At 35.1% G+C, this 22,694-nt stretch overlaps 1 protein-coding gene across 1 annotated transcript; it reads left to right on the top strand.

Annotated features, from left to right (window-relative positions):
- Positions 1 to 14,657: 14,657 nt before the first annotated feature.
- On the top strand, positions 14,658 to 15,131 carry LOC109213689 (ethylene-responsive transcription factor ERF098-like). Its single transcript, XM_019377521.1, has one exon. It carries the CDS (start codon positions 14,658 to 14,660, stop codon positions 15,129 to 15,131), a length of 474 nt encoding a protein of 157 aa, XP_019233066.1.
- Positions 15,132 to 22,694: the final 7,563 nt, after the last annotated feature.

The following is a 22,694-nucleotide window of genomic DNA, read 5'->3' as shown; positions in this document are numbered from 1 at the left end:
GAAAATGAACTTGACGCCGCTACCATTTGTTTTTGTATTTTTTTTCTAATTGAAGCGTCGATAATTTTTGTCCCTATTTCTTAAAATTTTAGTAATGAGAATATTCTGAATTATCAACTCATTTGTCAGGCAAAGTCTTACGAAATATTTCCTATTCGCTTTCAATTACTATTAAAAACTGATTTGTAAACTTTATTATGACTTTTGCTCATTGGTTATTCACATATTTGATTGTCGAAAAGTGTATTAATGATTGTACTAATTTTTCATAACACATTACAAAATCTTAGATCTGCCTTGGCACTTGTTAGGTGTTTGTCCAGATTTTCTTACCATAATTGATTTTCCTATCTCATGAAGGAAAGGGCAACATGTTTACCATAATTGAGTTTTTCTTTTCCTAAAAGGAAAATACAATTCTTCTATATTTGGCTAGTCCCTTCTCTTGTAGGAAAAAGTTTGGAGTTCTATAAATTGAAGATTCGTCCTTCTCATTCAGTAGCATCCACAATGTAGCCATATGGGGTTTGAGAGTCGTGTTTAGGGGGAGAACCTTACGGGACAAGTGTTAGTGTATCACTTGTGTTTGCCTCTTCGTGAGGTTGTTCTCTCGATATTTTATACTCTCTTTTACTATAGTGAATTTCTCATCTCCGTCGTGGATGTAGGTCAGTTGACCGAACCACGTTAAATATTTGTGTCTCTTTTGGTAGATTTCTCTTTTGTTGTCTGATTTATCGTCATTGATGATTTGCTTTACTAGCTTCCGCATGACACCTGACTTTTTTCGGTACTAACAAGTGGTTAATCTTTAGATTTCAAAGGATACACCCAGAGCTACGAGAGCGATCATCAATGAAGGTCACAAAGTAAAGTGCACCACCTTTTGACTTTACTTTAAAAGGACCACACAAATCAGAGTGTACTAGCTCCAATAAATTGGGCTTTCTTGAGGGAGGATGAATAGAACTCTAGTTGAGAGAGTTAGATGCTTGCTTCCAGAGGCTGAACTTCCAAATACATTTTGGGCGGTGTGAGCACGTGATTTTTGCCTTAAGCAAATTAATTCCGAAAGTTTCAAATAATTGATTTCTTTATTATTTTACAATTTTTTGTGAATTTTTGTTTGAGTTTTTGTGTTAATTGGTTGCATTTTTCATAAAAATACAGAAAATATGCACATACATTTAGGGATTTTAATTTCACCATTTTTAGTATTAATTAGATTTAGAATAAAGTTTAAAGAAAAAAATTGCAAAAATAGTCTTGTTGCATTCTTAATTGTTAATAGAGTTTTTATGTAATTTTAGGAAAGTTTAAATAGTTTAATTGAGTCTTTGTTTTGTTTTAGCATTTTTATAAAACCAGAAAAGAATAAATAATAATAAATAAATACTAAAATACCAAAAAATAATAATAAATAAATAAATAGAATACAAAAGTAAGAAAACAAAATCAAAAAGGAATTTGGGCTAAATTCACCTTAGACCAAATCAAAGCCCAAATTTGTACACCTGAAACCCGTCCAACCTTACCCGGTCCAATTCCCCAGCCCACGTGAAACGACGTCGTTTGGACTCGTTCAATCAGGACCGTCGAGGTTCCTTGATCGAACGGTCCTGAAGCTGGTTTTAATTAATACATATATGTCCGAAACACACCCCCTACCCCCTCATTCATCTCTCTCGCACCCCACTCTCATATCTCACCGGAAATCGCCACACCGTAGCCCCACCGTATTCCACCGTATCTCCACCCTCTTGCCACCGTCTGCCGCCGGCCGGAAATCGCCGCCGCCGGCGGCGAAGCTCCAAATCACTCAAAAATTACACCCCTCAATCCTCTCATCCTCCTCTTTCCAACCCCCATGATAGCATCCTCTAATTCCTAACCAAATTCCTCGGATTTTAAATCTAAGATTCGGCCAAGACCCTACTTTCTCCAAACTCAACCAAATTAACACCATATAATCCCCTCACCCTCCTCATTCCGAATCTCCAAACGATAACTTTCAAAACCTCTCCAAAACCTTCGAATTTTAAATTTAAAAATGAAACCCTAGTTTAATTTTTTAAGTTTCTCGACCCTAATATCCCTAACCAGGTGTCTCCCTGTTTAAGACACCTGATTAGGTATATTACGGGTCAAGAATCTTTAAAAAAGATTCACGTGTTCGGATCGAGTCAAGCTTAGCCGCCTCTAAACAGTAAGCTCTCTTTTTTCTTTTTCTGTTTTCTTTTGCTTCGTTACTGTGTGTTTTATTATTTTTTATATTTATTCTGATTTATATTTCCCTTTGTTCCTTTAGTTCACTCTGATTTTCCTTAAAGTTTTTAGCAGTTGATTAGTTTAGTAATTAGTTTTTAGCAGTTGATTAGTAATTAAATATTAGTAATTGCTCGTTTAATATTGGTGTTCTAAAATTCTGTTTATTTGAGTTAACATTTTCTGATTGATAAAATTAAGTTAATATTCTGTTAGGCTTATTGATTTGGGTATAGTTGATAGTTTTAGTATAGTTTAGTAATTCCGGGATTAGTCAGGGGTAGTTTGGGTATGGAAAAGGGTAGTTTTTTTAGGAATAGTAATTGTAAAGGTAAGGGGAGGGTAGTGTAGGAATTATAATAGGTATAGGATCTTCTAGAACAAGACTTTAGTGTAGTTTTGGTAAAATAAGTGTTGTTACTTGGGTAATAAGTTTTAAAAATGAGGGACTAAGAAACTAAATAAGAAAGGGACTAAAAAAGAAAACTAAAATCTGAAGGTTTGCCTATAAAAAGGGCATACACACTGCCTTGTAAAACAAGTTAGAAGGACCTCTGAAAATTTCAAAAAAAAAAAATCTGAAATCCTGAAGTTCAAATTTCTTTTAGATCTCATTCAAGTAGAAATCAAAAAACAGAAAGCACAAAAAATAGGAGTTCAAATGGTCTTGATTCTGAGTGAATTTTAAGCTCGAGTGAGCAGTCTTTTGAGTCCTTGTTTGCTGAGAGTTTTAAAAGGAGTTTTGTGGTCAATTTTGAGTCTAGTTGGGTAAATTTGATACTGTTCTGGGTGGTCTATCCATCCTACTCGAATTGAAGCATTTCTGCACTCATTTCTGGGTTGAAACTGTCTGAGTGGTTGCTGTTTGATTTTCAACTGCTGCTGATTGCTTTGCTGTAGCTAACTTCTCCTCCTTTTACTTGATTCACACTTCAGGTACACAGCCTTGAACTCGCATCAGTGTAACTTTGAGCTGGAAATTTAGAGCAATGTGTATAAGCTACTTGTGAAATCAAAAGAATTTGGTGCTTCATCTGATTGTATTCAATATTTAGATGCAAACTCATGTGAACTAGTATTTACTGGATTAACTAGGACAATTTGTATAAATAGGACTGTTGGACTGTTCTGAGCTTGTTTTGAATCGTTGTGAAGTTTGATAGAAGGGACAGCAGTGTTCCATGATAATAGGTTGTTTAAATCTTTACATTTAATTAGGTGGTATATGCCTAAGTCTGTTGTTGAATCACAATGGAGAACCAGTTTCGTTTGTGAGCTTATATATTAGCATATAATGTTGTCCTTAAAAACGTTTGATCCATATGTTCACCCTTGAACAGATTCGAAAGTTAAATTAGCAAACTGGAAGTCTTAACAAACAATATAAAATAGTTGTAGCATCGGCAGTCAATATCCGATCTCGGATTAATACTAGACCTTGCACCAATTTGAATTCTGTTTCTGGGCTCAAACACAAGGCCCAAGCAATTAGTGTTCAGCTTTGTAGCTGAACTTTGTACGAGATATTCTTTGTGGGCTTAAGGCCCTTCAATGGTGAGCCCAATCGCACAAGCAGCTCATTTCGTTGAGTCTAAATCCAGACTCACATCCTGTTGGGCTTTATCGTTTTGAAATGGGTTTCGAGATTAATTCTTAATTGAAAAAGTACCGGGTTTTGGGCTGTCCAAGTTAAGTAGCACATTTGAATTAAGAGGTCTTCCTCTTGTTCAAATGTGGACTTGAGCTGGGAGCCTAAATTACTAATTAATTAGGCCCTTTAGAGACTAATTCAATAGAAAATAATAGTCCCTTTTAGGATGACCTTTTAAAAGAAGTAAAACACGGCGTGCAGCGCCAAACAAAATTCATAAATTGCGTGGCCCTCATTAAATACTTTATTAAAATAATTTAGAAATTCGGGACATGCCATTTAACAAATTTCCATGGCCCCCCGCAAAGTTAATAACACGTTAGTCGCTTTAGGAGCGTTCTCTAATAATATTACCCTCGTAAAGTCAGGTGTGCATTTCATGTGACCCAAATCCAAATCCCAAAACGTTGAATAAGAGGTGTTGAGGATCCGGGTGCATTTCATGTGACGTGATCCAAAAGCACGCTCTTAAACGGCGTTCACTTTCGTAAAAATAAATTATAAGCGGTAAATAATATTAAAACTGCACTATAGGTCCGAGCATGTATTTAAAACTAGAATTTCAGCCATGTATAATGATTTAAGCGACCGTGCTAGAACCACGAGATTCGGGGGTGCCTAACACCTTCCCTCGGGTCAACAGAATTCCTTACACAGAATCTCTGGCTCGCAGACTCCAATTGGGAAGTCGAATTTTTCCTCGATTTGGGATTTAAATTAAACCGGTGACTTGGGACACCAAAAGCCAATCCTTTCCCAAGTGGCGACTCTAAAAGTAGATAAATGATCCCATTTCGAATAATGTCACTTTAAATGGAAAAACTCCCTTATACATTTATCCTTCGGGGTAGGTGTGTAAAAAAGGAGGTGTGACAGGCGGAAGCAATTAACATTGTTGCTTATGTTATCAATTTGTCTCCTACTGTTGCTTTGGTTGGTGATGTCCCAGACAGAGTTTGGTTTGCCAAAGATGTTTCTTATGATCACCTGAGAGTTTTTGGGTATAAAGCTTGTGTGCATGTTCCTAAAGATGAGAGATCGAAACTGGATGTGAAAACTAAGCAGTGCATCTTTATCGGTTATGATCAAGATGAATTCGAGTATCGTTTTTATGATCCAGTTGACAATAAACTTATTAGGAGTCGTGATGTAATATTCTTTGAAGACCAGACTATTGAAGATATTGACAAAGCTGAGAAGATAGATTCTCAGAGTAATGAGAGCTTAGTTGATAGTGATCTAGTTTCTATTGCTAAGGCACCTATTGCACATGAACGAACCGAAGACAATGATGGAGATAATGATCAAGATCAAAATGATCATCATGGTGTAAATGTTATTGATGCTTCAGTTGATGAAGTTGTGGTTGATCAGCAACCAATTCCTGCTCAGGTAACTACTTCGAATGCTCCTGAAACCTCTCTTAGAAGATCTACAAGGGAAAAGCAAAAATACATGCGCTATCCTCCTGATGAGTATGTACTTTTGACTGACATGGGAGAACCTGAGAATTATGATGAATCCATGCAAGATACTCACAAAGATCAGTGGATCGAAGCCATGGAAGATGAGATGAAGTCACTCCATGAGAATGGCACATATGAGTTAGTGAAATTGCCGAAAGGTAAGAGAGCTTTATCTAACAAATGGATATTCAGAATAAAGAAAGATAACCATACCTCTGCGCCTAGATACAAGGAGAGGTTAGTTGTTAAAGGTTTTGGCCAGAAGAAGGGAGTTGACTTTGATGAAATTTTCTCCCCTGTTGTGAAGATGTCTTCTATTCGTGTGGTTCTAGGCTTAGCCGCAAGTCTAAATTTAGAGGTTGAGTAGATGGATGTCAAGACTGCTTTTCTTCATTGTGATTTAGATGAGGATATTTATATTGAGCAACCTAAGGGTTTTGTAACTAAGGAAAAAGAAAATTATGTCTGCAAATTGAAAAAGAGCCTGTATGGATTGAAACAAGCTCCAAGGCAATGGTATTTGAAGTTTGAATCTGTCATAGAAGAACAAGGTACAAGAAAACTTTTTCAGACCACTGTGTATTCTTCCAGAAGTTCTCTGATGATGATTTTATTATTTTATTACTTTATGTGGATGACATGCTTATTGTTGGCAAGAATAAATCAAGAATTGCAATCCTTAAGAAGCAATTGAGCAAATCGTTTGCGATGAAGGACTTGGGGCCAGCAAAGAAAATCTTGGGCATTCAAATCCACTGACACAGAGATAGAAAGGAGTTATTTCTGTCCCAAAAGCAATACATTAAGAAAGTACTCAAGAGGTTCAATATGATAGATGCAAAAGTGGTTAGTACTCCTCTTGCTAAACACTTCAAATTGAGTATTAGTCAGAGTCCATCTACTGATGAAGATAAAAATGAGATGTCTCGTATTCCTTACTCTTCTGCCGTTGGTAGCTTGATGTATGCTATGGTTTGCACTAGACCAGATATTGCACATGCCCTTGGTACTGTTAGTAGATTCCTTTCTAATCCTGGAAAAGAACATTGAGATGCAGTAAAATGGATATTAAGGTATTTGAAAGGTACTGCAGATTTGAAGCTGTGCTTTGGCAATGGCAAGCCTGAACTTGCTTGTTACACAGACTCCGATTTAGGAGGCAATCTTGATAATTAAAGATCTACTTCTGGTTATTTGATCACTTTTGCAGGGGGAGTTGTTTCTTGGCAATCTAGACTACAGAAGTGCATTGCTCTATCCACCACAGAAGCCGAATATAATGGTGTCACAGAAGGTACCAAAGAACTATTATGGATGAAGGAGCTTATTAATGATCTTGGCTTGAGCAGCCAAGGTACATCTTATTTTGTGATAATCAGAGTGTTATTTGTCTCACCAAGCACTCCATTTTTCATTCTAAGACCAAACATATAAATAGAAAGTAACATTGGATAAGAATGGGCATGGAAGAGAAATTATTTGAGGTTGAGAAGATACACTGATGAAAATCCTTCGGATATGTTGACAAAGGTGGTGGTTGCAGATAAACATGAATTCTTGCAGAAAATTGGCAGGCATGAAGTCTGTCAGTAGTTCCTCTACTTGAAGACACATTTGGTCCCTTGGCTGGAGGGGGAGTTTGTCGGGCACATGCCTATGTTGTTCAGCCAAAGGTCCAATGGCCTAATCCTATTCTCTTTTGGTTTCCGTTCCTATTCGGAATTGGATTCGGTGTTTATTCCTATTTTGAGTGGGTTTTGGCTTTAAGAAAAAGCACCACTCATGATCTATAAATAGGACAAGCTTGGAGAATTATTCTATGCTCATTGATACAAGTATTTAAAAGACTTAAGCACATAAGAGTGGTTTTTGAGAGAGCTTTAATCAAGAGAGAAGAGAGAAGAAAAGTATTTGTTTTGCTGCAGATTTTTATTCCGAATAGCCAATTTCACATCACGTTTTCCGATTCGTTAACTGTTGGATCGGGCTAAAATTTTGGCTGAGTGTTCGTAACTTCTTGGTCGTTGATTTGAACAGTGAAGATCGTATTTGGAGGCTCGTAGCATCTGATTTCGAGCCTCGAACAGCAGCTTCATTTTTGTGGATTATCCTCTTTCTTCAATTGATTTATTGTTGCAATTGTTGCTCCGTGTTTGGTACTTGTTGTGTAGCCAATTTGAAGAACTTTTTTAACGCTCTTACTGTTATAGTGGAGCTTTTTGGATCTTTGTGATCCCATGATTTTTACCTTCGATTTGAAGGATTTTCCACGTTAAAATTTGGTGTTCTTTATTTTCTTTATTTTCGGGTTTGCCTCTTCCTTGACATAACAGTGGTATCAGACGAGGTGCAATACAGGTTCATCTTGGCGGGTTCAGTTCTAGCCGCAGCATATTTGACGATAATCGAGATTTTTATCTGAAAATTTTGACCGGTGTGCTACGCACGTTGAGACAAACTTTGTGGTAGAGATTTGGAGATGCGACCTCTTGAAGGCTATGGGAAGAAGGTGGATCAAGTTTATTTTGTCAGAAAATTCAAGCCAAGGGGGAGAATTGTTAGGTGTTTGTCCAGATTTTCTTACCATAGTTGATTTTCCTATCTCATGAAGGAAAGGGCAACATGTTTACCATAATTGAGTTTTTCTTTTCCTAGAAGAAAAATATAATTCTTCCATATTTGGCTAGTTCCTTTTCTTGTAGGAAAGGGTTTGGAGTTCTATAAATTGAAGATCTGTCCTTCTCATTCAGTAGCATCCACAATGTAGCCATATGGGGTTTGAGAGTCGTATTTAGGGGGGAGAACTTTACGGGACAAGTGTTAGTGTATCACTTGTGTTTGCCTCTTCGTGAGGTTGTTCTCTCGATGTTTTGTACTCTCTTTTATTGTAGTGGATTGCTCATCTCCACCGTGGATGTAGGTCAATTGACCAAACCACGTTAAATGTTTGTCTCTTTTGGTAGATTTTTCTTTTGTTGTCTGATTTATCGTCGTTGAAGGTTTGCAACTAGCTTCCGCATGACACCTGACTTTTTTCGGTTCTACCAACACTATTATATTGTTCTAATAAATAACTCTTCTGTGGAGTTCATTAATATTGTCTAATTTATAAGGTGAGAATCTTACTTTTTTTTTTTGTCCTCTCCATTCACTCAGATTTATTTTGAAATATAGTGTGTATCTTAATTACTTTATTCTTGTGACTATCTTAATTCTGATTAACTCCTGAATATTCCACTAATAAAATTCAAAAAGGAAAATCAAGATTGAGATAGTTATAAACTTTATTTAGTTTTCTTTTCTTGATTGAACATCCCCAGAACTCAACTACTTCACCTATATTAAATGATTTAATTACATTAATGTTTATCTAATTTCGTAGAATTAGAATTAATAACAAGGGGGATATTTACGCCGCTAAGGAATAGGTTGGACTAAAGTTGAAAATATGAAAACCCTAGGTTGACTCCAAAGCCACTAATTCAACTTTAATTCACTAATTCAAGTGAAAATGCACGTAATTAACTATGAATAAAAAGTTTTATTTGGAAAGACATATCATATATTTATTAGTTTGATGCACTACTGATTGCACGTAAATATTCAAAAGACACATGTCATACAACCATTGAGGTCTCTGAATTTTATCTTCTAACAGCTTTCTATATTATAATTTAGGTAGAATAGCCTAGTAGACATTTATACTTGTTCCAGTTTGTCATCCCGGTCCCTGTACTCCATAAAGTTTCGTTCAAACATTTGTATTTGATCAAAATGAATATTTTAAACCCCTCCCATTGTGCGTGAGTCTCACTTGCCGTGACATGGATAACACATCAGATCCATGTCAGATACATAATCCACATCAGCATCTTCTTCTTTATTAATACCAGATTTTCTTTCTCCTTCACGCCATTTTTCACCTTCCCTCTCGATTTTTAGAGAACCTCAAAAATTCATCGGCTTCAACTTCTTCTTCTCTTTTGTCTCACCATAACTGTAGCACCTGAAACTATTAGGATTCATTTTTTTGGGTTATGAAATGATTGCAGAAACTATAAGGCAACATAGATCTCATCAATTTTCATCCAATCACGATTTCTTCCAACCAAAGAGATCCCAAATTTTTCAATCGTCGTCATCTTGGCCTATCGGAAGGGCGAGTGTTGACAAGAAGATCTACCAGGGATTGGAAGTAAAGGTTGTCAAAATCTAAGGTGAAACATTGTCGGAGTTCATAGTGGTTGGTGGTGGTGGGCTAGTGGTGATTGGATGGAAGGGTTTAGGAGAGAGATTTTGAAGTTCTTGGAATAAAAAAGGGTAAAGAGTGGGAAGAACAGGAGAAAGGAAGAAGGGAGTGATGGTGGTGGGTGGTCTTGTGGATGAAGGATACGGGGTAGAAGACAACAGATGGGGGTGATGGGTTAGGTAAAGGTTTTGAAGATGGGAGGAGGGGGTGTTTTCTCTTTTATTTTTATTGTTTCTCTGTTTTTTTAATTATTATATTTGAATTTTTCCTTTTAAAAAGAAATAAAAATATAGATTCACGCTCTCTTTACGCGTGCATACCACGCATTCCATCCTAGTCAGATAAACAAAGGCCAAATAAGCTTGTTTCAACGGTCAGAGGGGTTTATAATATTCATTTTGATCAAGCACAAGTGTTTGAATGAAACTTCGTGAAATATAGGGACTGGGATGACAAAGCTGAAAAAATATAGGTGTCTACTAGGCTATTCTGCCTATAATTTAATATCAATATTAGTTTTTTCATCAAATCTATCTCCAATAAAACAAATTTGAATATATCTTCAATGTCACATCTTAGATCTGCATCTTCGAACTTCATTATTACTTTTAAGAAACTTACATGCAAAGGTAATTTATTTATTACCCACAATATTACTTTTAAACAACCTACCAAAAACTTACTTTCCATAAAAATTGGAGGAAAAACAACAAAATATCCTACTACAATCTTACGTGTCACTGTCCCCTAGAGGCTAGAGGTCTATATAAACAGATATTCATATGTTTTTATGATAATCAAATAAAAAAAAATAACTCTACATACAAACATGGAGGGAAATTCTTCTAAAGGAAAGTTGGCCATGCAAAAAACCAAAGAAGCGAAGGCTTTAGATAGGGTACTTAACCTAAATGGTCATTTTCCTACTTCGATTTTCCCTAATGATTATTATAATAATATGTTACCATATTATTCTCCTCCTTTATATTATCCTCAGTCATTTTTTGCACCAACAAATGTTAACTCAAATCCAAGAGGAAAATTAGAGAAGGAAGAAAGAGTAATTATTGAGCTTGAGTGTCTTGACAACAGTGTTTTGGAGGAGCTTCTTGGTGTAGAAAATTCAAAGATGAAAAAAATCCAAGGTTAAGTTTAGTAAACTTTAATCATATCTCAGTTTCTTTTATTTTCATTTTCAAATAGTATATTCTTCTTCTATTTCAGAAGAAAATTATTTTTTCGTAATATATAATGCAAATTCCGACTTGTTTGGGATGGAGACATAATCATTATTATTATAATAATGTATTCTTCAGTTTGGGGTCATCAATCATCATCCAAATGTTAGATTGTTGGTACCAAAACTGTTTAATTAATATTTTTATCTCTTGAAGCTAAATAAATGGAGCATTTCTTTTGAGGTTTGCTTTAGATTTTGATTTTAGATCCTTCTTGAGAGATTTGTCCTTTCATTTTCCGTACACTGATGAACACTTTTATTCTTCTATTTTGACCCATAAGTGATGATTAACCAAAAATGAGTATAAACATCCTAGATGAAGTAGTCGAAAGTGCTAGATGGAATAAATATAAATATTGTTTTCAAAAGTCTAAGCGGTTAGATAGGAGAAATATGTACCTCAACATGATAGCAAAATAGACAAAAATTCCTGAATTTGAATCTCAGCGCCACATAATTTTACGAACACTTTTGGATAATAATGAAGATTTGAGAGAGTTACAGTGAGGATAAAGATGATGAAATGAATAAGAAGGTTCTAGAGATTGTTCTCCATTTGAGAGAAATGTGAATTGTATTATGATAAAATGTGAAGAGTACAATGAGCTAATCCTATATATATACACTCTACAATTAGTACCTAATCTACATCTATTTCATCAACTACACTAACCAATCATATAATTAGTTATAACTAACTAATTGCCTTCTTAACCGACTTAATCTACTCTCACGTGAATGGCACATGACCATTCCTTTCTTCAACAGATAATATGGTTACAAACTTTAACAGAGAACCAAATCTAAGGCTCCGTTTGTCCATAATTTTTTTCCTTCTTCCCAAAATAAAATTTCAAAAATGTGTTTGTCCATAAATTTTGCAAGTTCTTAAAAACTTTTCGACAAATGAGTTTTTCAAAAGATCACTTTTTCAAAGTTTCACAATTCTTTTTCCCTACTCACAAAATTGCAATATTTTTTCAAGTGAAATGCATGTCCAAATATAATTTCAAATACCATTTATATTTTTTTCCTTCAAAAATTATAGTTTTTACGTCCAAATGGCTACTATGGATAAAGAGAGTGATAACCATCCTTTGCCCTTTTCCTTCTAGAAAAAAGAAACAAAAATAGGGCAGGAAAAGAATCTCCAGTCGCAAATTGTTCCTGTGCTGGTTCCAGCTAAAACTTCTTCTCCAATCGCCATAGTTATCAATTCAAGTGATCTAAGTTCTGAATTCACAATTAATAGAATCTCCAGTCACAAATTGCTAAAATTGGTAAATCCTAGCTTAACCGACCGTGAAAATCACAATCGATCTACAACAAAAAACTTTGTCGAAGGAAACGAGGAATGATAATTGCAGCGAATAGGAATCTATCATCCCTGCTCTGATATCATAATGAAGATTTGAGAGAGTTTCAGTGAGGATGAAGATGATGAAATGAACAAGAAGGTTCTAGAGATTGTTCTCCATTTGAGAGAAATTTGAATTCAACAACAACAACAATAACCTAGTAGAATCCTACCCGGTGGGGTCTGGGGAGGGTAATGTGTACGCAGACCTTACCCCTACCCCGGAGGGGGTGAGAGAAATTTGAATTGTATTATGATAAAATCTGAAGAGTACAATGAGCTAATCATGTATATATACACTCTACAATTAGTACCTAATCTACAGCTATTTCATCAACTACACTAATCAATCCTATAATTAGTTATAACTAACTAATTGCCTTCTTAACCGACTTAATCTACTCTCACGTGACCGGCACATGACCATTCCTTTCTTCAACAGATAATATGGTTACAAACTCTAACAGAGAACCAAATCTAAGGCCTTGCTTGTCCATAATTTTTTTCTATTTTCCCAAAATAAAATTTCAAAAATGTGTTTGTCCATAAATTTTGGAAGTTCTTGAAAGCTTTTCGACAAATGAGTTTTTCAAAAGATCACTTTTTCAAAATTTTCATAATTCTTTTTGCCTACTCACAAAACTGCAACTTTTTCAAGTGAAATGTATGTTCAAATATAATTTCAAATTTCAAATTTCAAATACTATTTATACTTTTTTCCTTCAAAAATTATAATTTTTAGGTCCAAACGCCTACTAAGAATAAAGAGAGTGATAACCATCCTTTGCCCTTTTCCTTCTAGAAAAAAGAAACAAAAATAGGGCAGGAAAAGAATAAAATATATATTACCTGTACAAATATATTCTCATGATTTCCATACTTGGAAAACTTTTCCATATCTATTTGTTCGAAATTTTCAGTATCAATTATTTTTAAGAAAGTAATTTGTGCCTCGTACATTTTCTTGAACTGGTGAATAAAACCAAATAGAACTGTTTTCTTGAACGATGTGACCCTTCCACTTTTAAATAAAGCTTAAAAAACACTAGATTATGCATTTGTGGCTCCTAATTGTCTATGAGCAGATTCACACTGTATAATAAATACAGTCGCATTCACTTCTTTGGTTATAATTCAATTAATATTTTCAGAATTATATATTTATACAAAATTTGCACTCATGTCAAATTAAAAAAGATTAGCAAACATAATAATACTTCAAAACTAATAATTTAATTTGGATTTCTTCCAACATATTGGGTGTATCTGTTTTCGCGTTTATCTTAACTATTGGCTTAGTGTGAATGGCAAAAGGGGACATTAGAATGGTTTTATAATTAGCTCCTAAAAATTCTGAATGAAAAAAATAATATTGAGACAGTTATGAATTCCATTTAATTTCTTATATTTAATCAAACATCCCAAATTCATTTATTTGAACTATACAGTAAATGATCTTTTCATATAATTTTTTCTCTAATTTATCGGAGTTAACATTGATATTTGATAAATATGTTATATGTGGGACTTTTACTCATCTAAGGAATACATAGTGCAGATTCAATTATAATATAAATTTGATTTTCACCAAAAGGTTTAAACAACACTGATTAAGGCAAATCTTCCCAGAGTAAGATCTTCTAAGATTAAGGAATCTTATCTAAGTTCATTTAGTTAATTATATGTTTCCTTGAGGTGATCTATAAATTATAAAAATATTATCACAAAAAAACGAGGATGACACCATCAATATAATTTAAAATGATTCATAAATTAAAATGAGAACACATTAATTACGGATAAGTATTTAAAAGTATGTCATACAACCACTTCGATATTTCTGAATTTTGGAGCTTTCTAACGGCATCCCATATTAAAATTTTGTCACTATTACTTTTTAGATCAAATCTATTTCGAATAAAACAATCCAATCAAAAATACTAGTAGTATATGGATAAAACCTTTTACAAGTTTTTAAGATATATCTCTTGAATATCACAGCTCAGATCTTCCCAAACAATTGAATAACTTTTGAAGAAACTTGGTAAATTATTATGAGTTTAAATTCTATATATTAAGAGCGTACAAATTATTTACATATTTATGTCGCTAATAATGTAATTACAAGTAAATCTCTATAATACACATTAATCCGTAACCTGATAGAAATGCTAACAAATCTGTTATCGCGGGTTTAAACAAAAAAGATAATGTCAATGCATATAATTCACGTAAAGTTATTTATTACACTAGAAATTGCACCAATTAATTACTTAATTACTAAAAGCTTACTTCTCATAAAAGTTGCGAGAATAAAAAATGTCCTACAATATAATCTTATATCTAACCATCCTATTGAGGCTATATAAACCAATATTCCTAAGTCCTTATAACGTCAAATTGAAAAAATAACTCCACATATAATAAACATGGAGGGAAATTCTTCAAGAGGGAAAAAGGCCATGCAAGAGAAGGAAGGTAGCAACAACAAAGGGAAGGAGGAAGTGAAATACCGCGGCGTTCGAAGGCGGCCGTGGGGGAAATTCGCGGCGGAGATACGTGATCCGGCGAGGCCGAGCTCCCGGCAGTGGCTCGGGACGTTCGACACGGCGGAGGAGGCAGCTAGGGCTTACGATAGGGCTGCATTTAACCTAAGAGGACATCTTGCTACTTTGAATTTCCCTAATGAGTATTATAATCAGCTTCAATATCCTCCTTTATATTATCGTAACTCATTTTCTTCACCAACAAATGTTGCTTCAAATCCAAGAGGAAGTTTAGAGAATGGAAATTCATCATCATCAACTGGGAAAGCTAAAGAAATTATTGAGCTTGAGTGTCTTGATAATAGTGTTCTAGAGGAGCTTCTTGGTGCAGAAGACTCAAAAATGAAGAGAAAGTAAGGTTAAGGTTTGTAAACTTATTTTTGGGATTTTACACCCGGTGTTCGGTACCTGCTTTAGGCTCGACTAATTTGAATTTGTGCCGTGTAAGGCCTATTAAAGGGGGAAAATGTTCTATATCAGAAATTTATCTTAGTTTCTTGATGTTCATTATCAAAATTCTTCATCTTTTGTTTCATCAGAAGTTCTTTTTTCTTCTTTAATTTCCCATAATTTATTGTTCAGTTTAAGCTTATCAATTCTTCTGAGCCGAGGGTCAATTGGAAACAGTCTCTCTACCTCCCAAGGGTTAGGTAAGATCTGCGTACACATTGCGTTCCCCAGACCCCACTGGGTTTGTTCTTGTTTGTTTAGTTTAAGCTTATCAATCATCATAAACAACATGTTAGGTTTTGTTATCAAAACTTTTTATTTCAATCTTTTATTGGAAAACCAAAAATGGAGCATTTGAGTTTTGCATTTGATTTTGATTTCTACATTTCTTGATATTTGATAGGAGCTGAACTGTAATGGTATCTTTCTTGAGAATGTGAAATGCCCAAACAGTAAGTTCAGACGTATATTTATTATTTAGTTTTTGACATATGAAGGAATAAGCGAACTTTAATTTATTCGTCGAATAAGTCTAAAAGAAATATGATAAGATAAAGATGAGATAATCAGATAATTTGAAACAATTAATGAAGTGGATAATTGAAATAATTAGTGAGATATATTTGTCCTTTAGTTTCAATTTCTGTAAGAAATCTATATTTTTAAACGTAAGAGGTTAAAAAAGGTCATTTTTTTAATTTCAAAATTATAAAGGGACATGATGTATAATGTAACTAATAGCAAAAGGGCAGGGAAGAAAACCTTGCATTACCCATACAAAGTGACAAAAACAATAAACAAAACAAATGGGATAAAGAAAATAAATGCCTATAATCTTGTGCAAAATAAGGTAGTCCGATGAATATATTGTTTTGCAACGTAAAAACTGTTCCTTTTTAGTGAAATCACTGTGCGATAAAGAGTGAATCACTTTATGATTATTCACTTTTGACTCATTCAAAGTTCGTAGGACTAATCAAGAATCCATCTATAGGAAAGAATAAAGGTCAAGCTGAACACACAGGGAGATGCTATTTTTTTAGTTTCCGATACCAAATACTTGCTTTGGAGTCCGGCTAAATCTAGATTCACACCGAAAGTCCTATATTAAGGGGGTAATACGCTTCACTTCATATTTAGGCTCAAAACCAGAACCTCTGGTTAAGGATATATAAATGAATACTTACCGCAATACCACAATACCACAACTCTTGTTGGTCAAAGTGATGAGATTTCAACAGTAAAAAAGGAATTATTTTCTATATTCAAGATTAAGGTAAGCAATTTGTCTGTTTAATTTTGACCAATCGCAACTTCGTCATTTTATCAACTTAGATGGTGATAACATTCGTGGTTTCGAATATATGATTTTCTTTAAAGAAACTCTGAATCTTCTTTTTAAGATTACGTGCATGGGGAACATGGTGATACCATGATAAAGTTATGCTTAACTGAAGTTGGAATGGTATCTAAGTACGACTAATTAAGCAAAATATCCAACGCGACCTTTACTACTAAAGTTATTGTAACTTAAATTTATCATTTTACAATTTTTGTTATATCCCTAAATAAACACTGTGATTAGCATATTCAGATCACGATATCATCCTTCTCACCCTTAGTCGCTCAACCATCAAAGTGTGGTATATAATTAATATTTATTTTTTTGTGTGGTTGAGAAACACATATTAATATTGGATATTGTTGCACCCGAGCCTCCTGTCGAATCCCTTGTAGTTTTGCAGTCCCATCTATCTATAACTAAGAGTTGCTAAATTCGGGTCATCTTTAATGGGATTGGATTAAGTTTGGATAGATTGAGTCCCATTTAATGGATGTATCACATTGATAATTGACTCGTGGATCAATGACATACAACGCCTGGTATCATTAAGTTATTCGTGTGCCTTAATATGAAAGTACAAGAGGGGGTGAATTGTACGCCTGTTACAAATTTAGCCGACTATAGTTTAGACTTAGTCAGCTAATACGGAGACAACCTACACAAAACTGTTAGTCTTTTCGATTTAAACATGTAAATCACTACAAAGAGTAAAGGGCTAAAAATAATTATATGAGAGCGATAAAGTAAATGACACCAGGAATTTTTATATTGGTTTGGAATCAATGTGGTATCCTAATCCAGTCCTCTTGGGTTGCAAGAGTGTTATCTTTTAAAGTTCTTTGTAAAATGGGTTGTTGAGTACAAGTTTTGTGGCTTCTAGCGTTCAACACCAACGTTTACAAGGTTGGTTTTCACTCGCTCACCAACAACGAACAAGGGTTGGTTTTGACACACTCACCAACAACGTACAAGGTTGGTTTTCACTCGCTCACCAACAACGGCACTTTGGTTTCCACTAGCTCACCGAGAAAATGAACAATGACACAACCTCTCAGTATTTTTCCCTTTCTCTCTATCTCTTATGACACTTGTAAAATTAAGAATACAGTGCTTAACTAAGGTGTAGAAAGAGTAGAAAAATTGTCTGCGAAGCTGGTGCATTTCTTCTTCCCGAGCTGCTCCTATTTATAGTACCTTTGATTTTGACTTTTGCTAATAGCAAATCTGGATCCCTTTGAATATTCCTTTGAGTTGCTTTCTCAGCAAGATGATTTTTGCCTTAATAAATGGATGGATGTCACGACTCAAAATTCCTATCCGTCGTGATGGTGCCTAACACACCGGGTAGGCAAGTCGAAACATGATAACGAAGGCAAACAGAATAACGAAATTTATAAAAATAGCATAAGTCTAAGGTCTCAATACAATATAACTGCTAACACAAAGTAAATCCCCCAAAATCTGGTAAATACAGAGTCATGAGCTTCTACAACAAAATACAAGTCTGAAACTGAACAATAAATACATTGTCTGAACTGTAACAACATTATGAAAGGAAAAGACAAATCAAACTGCGACCAAGGATGCAGCTCTACCTCGCCTCTAGCAGATAGTCCAACACGCAAGCCTACTGCTGATAACTGGTCCCCACACCTGGATCTACACAATTAAGTACAGAGTGTAGTATGAGTACAACCGACCCAATCTACTCAATAAGTATCGTAAATAAACATGGCGAGGTAAGAGAAGCACAAATTATTAAATGATACTAGCTATCACCTGCATAATTTTACTATTTAAATCGGTACAGAACAATATTGGAACCAAATTATAAAGTTTAGTAAGAAAAAACTGTGTGTGTACAGTTTATCAAATACCCTGCTCGATCAATATCTTTGCATATAGAGATGATATGCAGCTAAATCAGATAAATGATTAAGGAAATTACAAGTAAAGATAAAATGCAAAATCCAACTAAACACTGGCCAGATTTCCTCAACTTTTCCATATACGTACCAAACCACTTACAGTTTTCTGAGTAACCGCGTGTACACCATCGAGAGAGAAACATGAGAGGGTGATCCTAGGGTATGGATCCACATCCACACGCAAGCACAGCCAATTCAACATGCTACCACCCCGGCATGGTCACAGGCACAACAACACAATTCGCCCGGTGTGGTCACAGGTACAACAACACAATTCGCCCGGCATGGTTACAGGCACAACAACCCATTCCGCCCGACGTGGTCACAGACACCCAGTCCAGTCACATCATAGAAGAGCAAATAAACAAGTATACACGTATGTAATGAATGAATAACAAATCTCATGCTCCTGGAATGGTATAAACGACATGCTAAAGTGTAGGCATGTGCAAGGTGTACTATCATAACTCAAACCGGTAACTTCATTAGCGAATAACATTTATCAGTTTATTTGGGGATTAAACCCTTATGTAGCCTCAAACATGGCTCAAATAGTTTACAAAAATGTCACAAAAGTGCGAAGCATCATAGCTTAAGGTTTAACCGTCAATTCTAGGCTAAAAATAGCCTGGGCACAATCCGAGCATGAATAAATAACCCCGATGTCAGCACATGGGTTCAACCCCATGCATGTGCGCACCCAATAGCACGTAGCTATCACAATAATACAAGTAACTAGTGCCTCACCCGAGTTTAGATAAGATACTTACCTCAAGTAAATCAAATCTCTCCGCTAGCAAGCCCTTTGCACGTGTATTAATCTCCGGGAGGCTCGAATCTAGCCAAAAATATCGTAATACTATCAATAAAAGCTATAGGAATTGATTCCAAATGATAAAGCTAATATCTTTAACCAAAAATCAAAAGTCAACCCAAAAGTCAACCCTGGGCCCACGCCTCGGAACGCGACAAAATTTACGAAATCCGAACACCCATTCAATAACGAGTCCAACCATACCAAAATCATCCAATTCACACCACAAATCGACCATCAAACCTCCAAATCTCACTCTCCAATCCCTAATCCAAAATTTTCCAAAACTCACCTTAAGACACATAATCTAGGTAGGAAATTCAATGGTTATACAATATTAATGAATAATAATGATCAAAAGTCACTTATCTCTTAAAATCTAGTGAAACCCCTCTGAAAAATCGCCACTAGCCGAGTTTGCAAAGTCCAAAAAATAAGAGAATCATCAAAACCCCCTGATTTTATCTTTTGTCCAGGAATCTCGCATCTGCGGTCAGATTAGTCGCTTCTGCAGAACCGCTTCTGTGGTCAAAGTTCCGCATCTGCGAAACTCACTTAACCCCCCAACCTAACGCACCTGCGGTCCCTTCCTCGCATCTACGGGACCGCTTCCGGGATCTCACCATCGCTCCTGCGCTTCCGTACCTATGGAGCTCTTCTGCTTCTGGGGCTCCACCCCATACTGCTCGTTTCTGCTTTTGTGGACCTTCTTGCGTAGAAGCGCATCTGCTTCTACGGGTTTTTGCCGCACCTGCGCTCCCAAGCTTCCTCCCCAATTCTCGCATCTGCGCCTACATGGCCGCTTTTGCGGCTCCGCACCTGCGGCCAAAACCTCGCAGGTGCGGTTACACCAGAACTGCTGCCAACAAAAATTGCATAAATCCAATTCTTGATCCGATTCAATCCGATTTGTAACACCCTGAATTTGTAAATAAATTATGTGTATTTAGGTGATCTTGTTTTTATTGCTGATGTTTATCACTTTTTTAAATTTAATTTTTCTAATTTATTTGATTAAAAAAGGGTATTAAAAAGAGACTTATTATATCCTATTGGATTATTTGAATCTATTTTTGACCCATTTGATAAAGATAACATCTATCTTCTATCCATTTAGGAGATAAACCTTTATTAGCAAAATCTCTTTCTCTCTCTCATAAGATATTTCTTCTTCTTCTTCTTCTTCTTTCTTCTAGCCCTTTTATTGGAGAACTCTCAATCCGCACAAGTACCATTCTCCCATTGCCATCAAGATCACATTTGGTTACACAAAAGTTTTAGTTTTTGCCTTTTGAATATATGTTGGAATGTTATCTTCAAGAATCAAGATGAGTTAAGCTTATTTGAAACCCTAGGTTTGGATTTGTGGAGAAACTCTCTCAAACTTGTGGTAAGATTCTTGTTCAACATATTTTGGTATCAGAACCTAGGTTTGTGATTCTAGGATCTTTGTTGTGATCGTACCTAGTATTTGTTGTTAATTCCTTCTTGAAAATGACTCGGAGAATATAAATTCTTTCATACTTGTTTAATGTAATTTGTTGTATTCCTTGTACATGATCCATATGATACACTTAGATATGCACTCTTGATTGATTATTAGGTCATAACACTATTATTTTGGTAACTTAATCTTGGTGAATGATTTGACTATTTTGGGGGTGTAAATGCCCGTCTTGTAATTTATTAAATTTGTTACTTGAATTGAACTTGGGAGATTTTTGATACCAAAACTTGTAGCAACCCCCTTGGAGGATTCCACTTATAAACACTAATGTAATATTTGTAAATTTAAACATTCTTTTAATAAAATAAACTAGCAACAAGAGAAAAAAAATATGCGCATGAATAAACTTCAACACACGACATCTCAACTTAGAAAAATTTCTTTAAAATTTCAAGATACAACTATTAAAAAAAAAAATAGCAACATCTATTTAAGTTCAATAAATGCTTTAAAATATTCCAAATACTAATTAGTAGAAGAATTTCTTTTTCATGCACCATTCAAGACTCAAACTACGTATAAAATCCAACTCTCAATCAAATACAAGCTATTTAAGTCTTCAAAAAAAAAAAAAACTCCCAAGTTCAATTCAAGTGCCAAATTCAATAATTTACAAGACTTGGCATTAACACCCCCAAAATATTCAAATCATTCACCAAGATTAAGTTATCAAAAACTAGTGTCATGACCCATTAATCATTCAAGAGTGCATATCTAAGTGTATCATATGGATCATTGGTCACGCCCAACTATGCCTTATAAAAAGGACTAAGTGGTCGTTGTAGATATATAATCCGGTTCAGTCTGGAGTCGAATCCCACAGGGTACTAACCTATTTACTATAACTTTTAACACTGCTAATGACAAGCTCAAACAATTTTCCGATGCAAGATTTTTAATGGATAATGAGTAGAATTTAGTTAACTAAGGAAAAATAATAGTAAAACTAGCAATAATCTAGAATAGAGTTGAATTCAATGGTAAAATGGTCTAGGGTTATTGATTTTCCCAATTGTCGGATTAATTCCTAACACGTTAGCTATAATCTCGCCTTAACACTCTATAAGAAATATGAATCCTGGGTTACCGCAATTATCTCTCGATCAATTACGATAATTTACTAGAAGCATTCTCTCGAACTACTCTAGTTAACAATTTATGCAACTCAGAATTATCCCACCAAAGCTTCGTTATCTCTAACCCTGCTTTTAAATTCAAGTAATTAATCTCTTAACTTATGGTGTTGTTCAACAACAATCTAACAAGTGTTCTTTCTCAAGCAACACAAGGAAACTAGACACGATTAATCAAGGGCCCTTTCAATTAATCACAAGACAACACGTAGTTGAACAATCATAGAGTAAAAACGACTCAATTATATCAAAACATAGTCAATACTTCATCCAACAATTGGTTCCATCAACCCTAGATGACGGGTTTAGCTACTCATACTAAGAGATAAGAATTCACTATATAAAGTCATAATCAACAATGGAATTAGAAAGAAGAAGATAAAAACTCTAAGGAAATTGTCTGTCTTTCATCCGTGTTCTTGCCTTCAAATCTCTCTTAAAACAGCTCTCTTTCTCTTTTGGACGAATTAGGCTTCATATATGTTTAGGTTACTCGCCCTGGAAATTACATAAATGACCCTGAGTTCTTGGCTCCCGTCAGCCCGTCCGCGGCCGCGGATTGGACCGCGGATTTGGCAATTGTTCTATCCGCGGCCGCGGATCTGACTGCGGAGCTAGCACTTGCTCTTCTTTCTCCTTTTCGATCGTGCTATCCTCCAATTGGCCTTCCACGCTCCATATTGACTCCAAAACACTCTTTAGCTTCCTCCTATCTCGGAGTGGCTCCTGCAAAACGTAAAACT

The sequence above is a fragment of the Nicotiana attenuata genome, unplaced genomic scaffold, assembly GCF_001879085.1.
Source record: "Nicotiana attenuata strain UT unplaced genomic scaffold, NIATTr2, whole genome shotgun sequence".
NCBI lineage: Eukaryota > Viridiplantae > Streptophyta > Magnoliopsida > Solanales > Solanaceae > Nicotiana > Nicotiana attenuata.
Note: the sequence above shows the minus strand (reverse complement) of the source record. Positions and strands in the feature narration are given on the sequence as shown.

Excerpts from the sequence above, each read along its gene's own strand:
- LOC109213689 (XM_019377521.1), top strand. The coding sequence starts at position 14,658 with ATGGAGGGAAATTCTTCAAGAGGGAAAAAGGCCATGCAAGAGAAGGAA.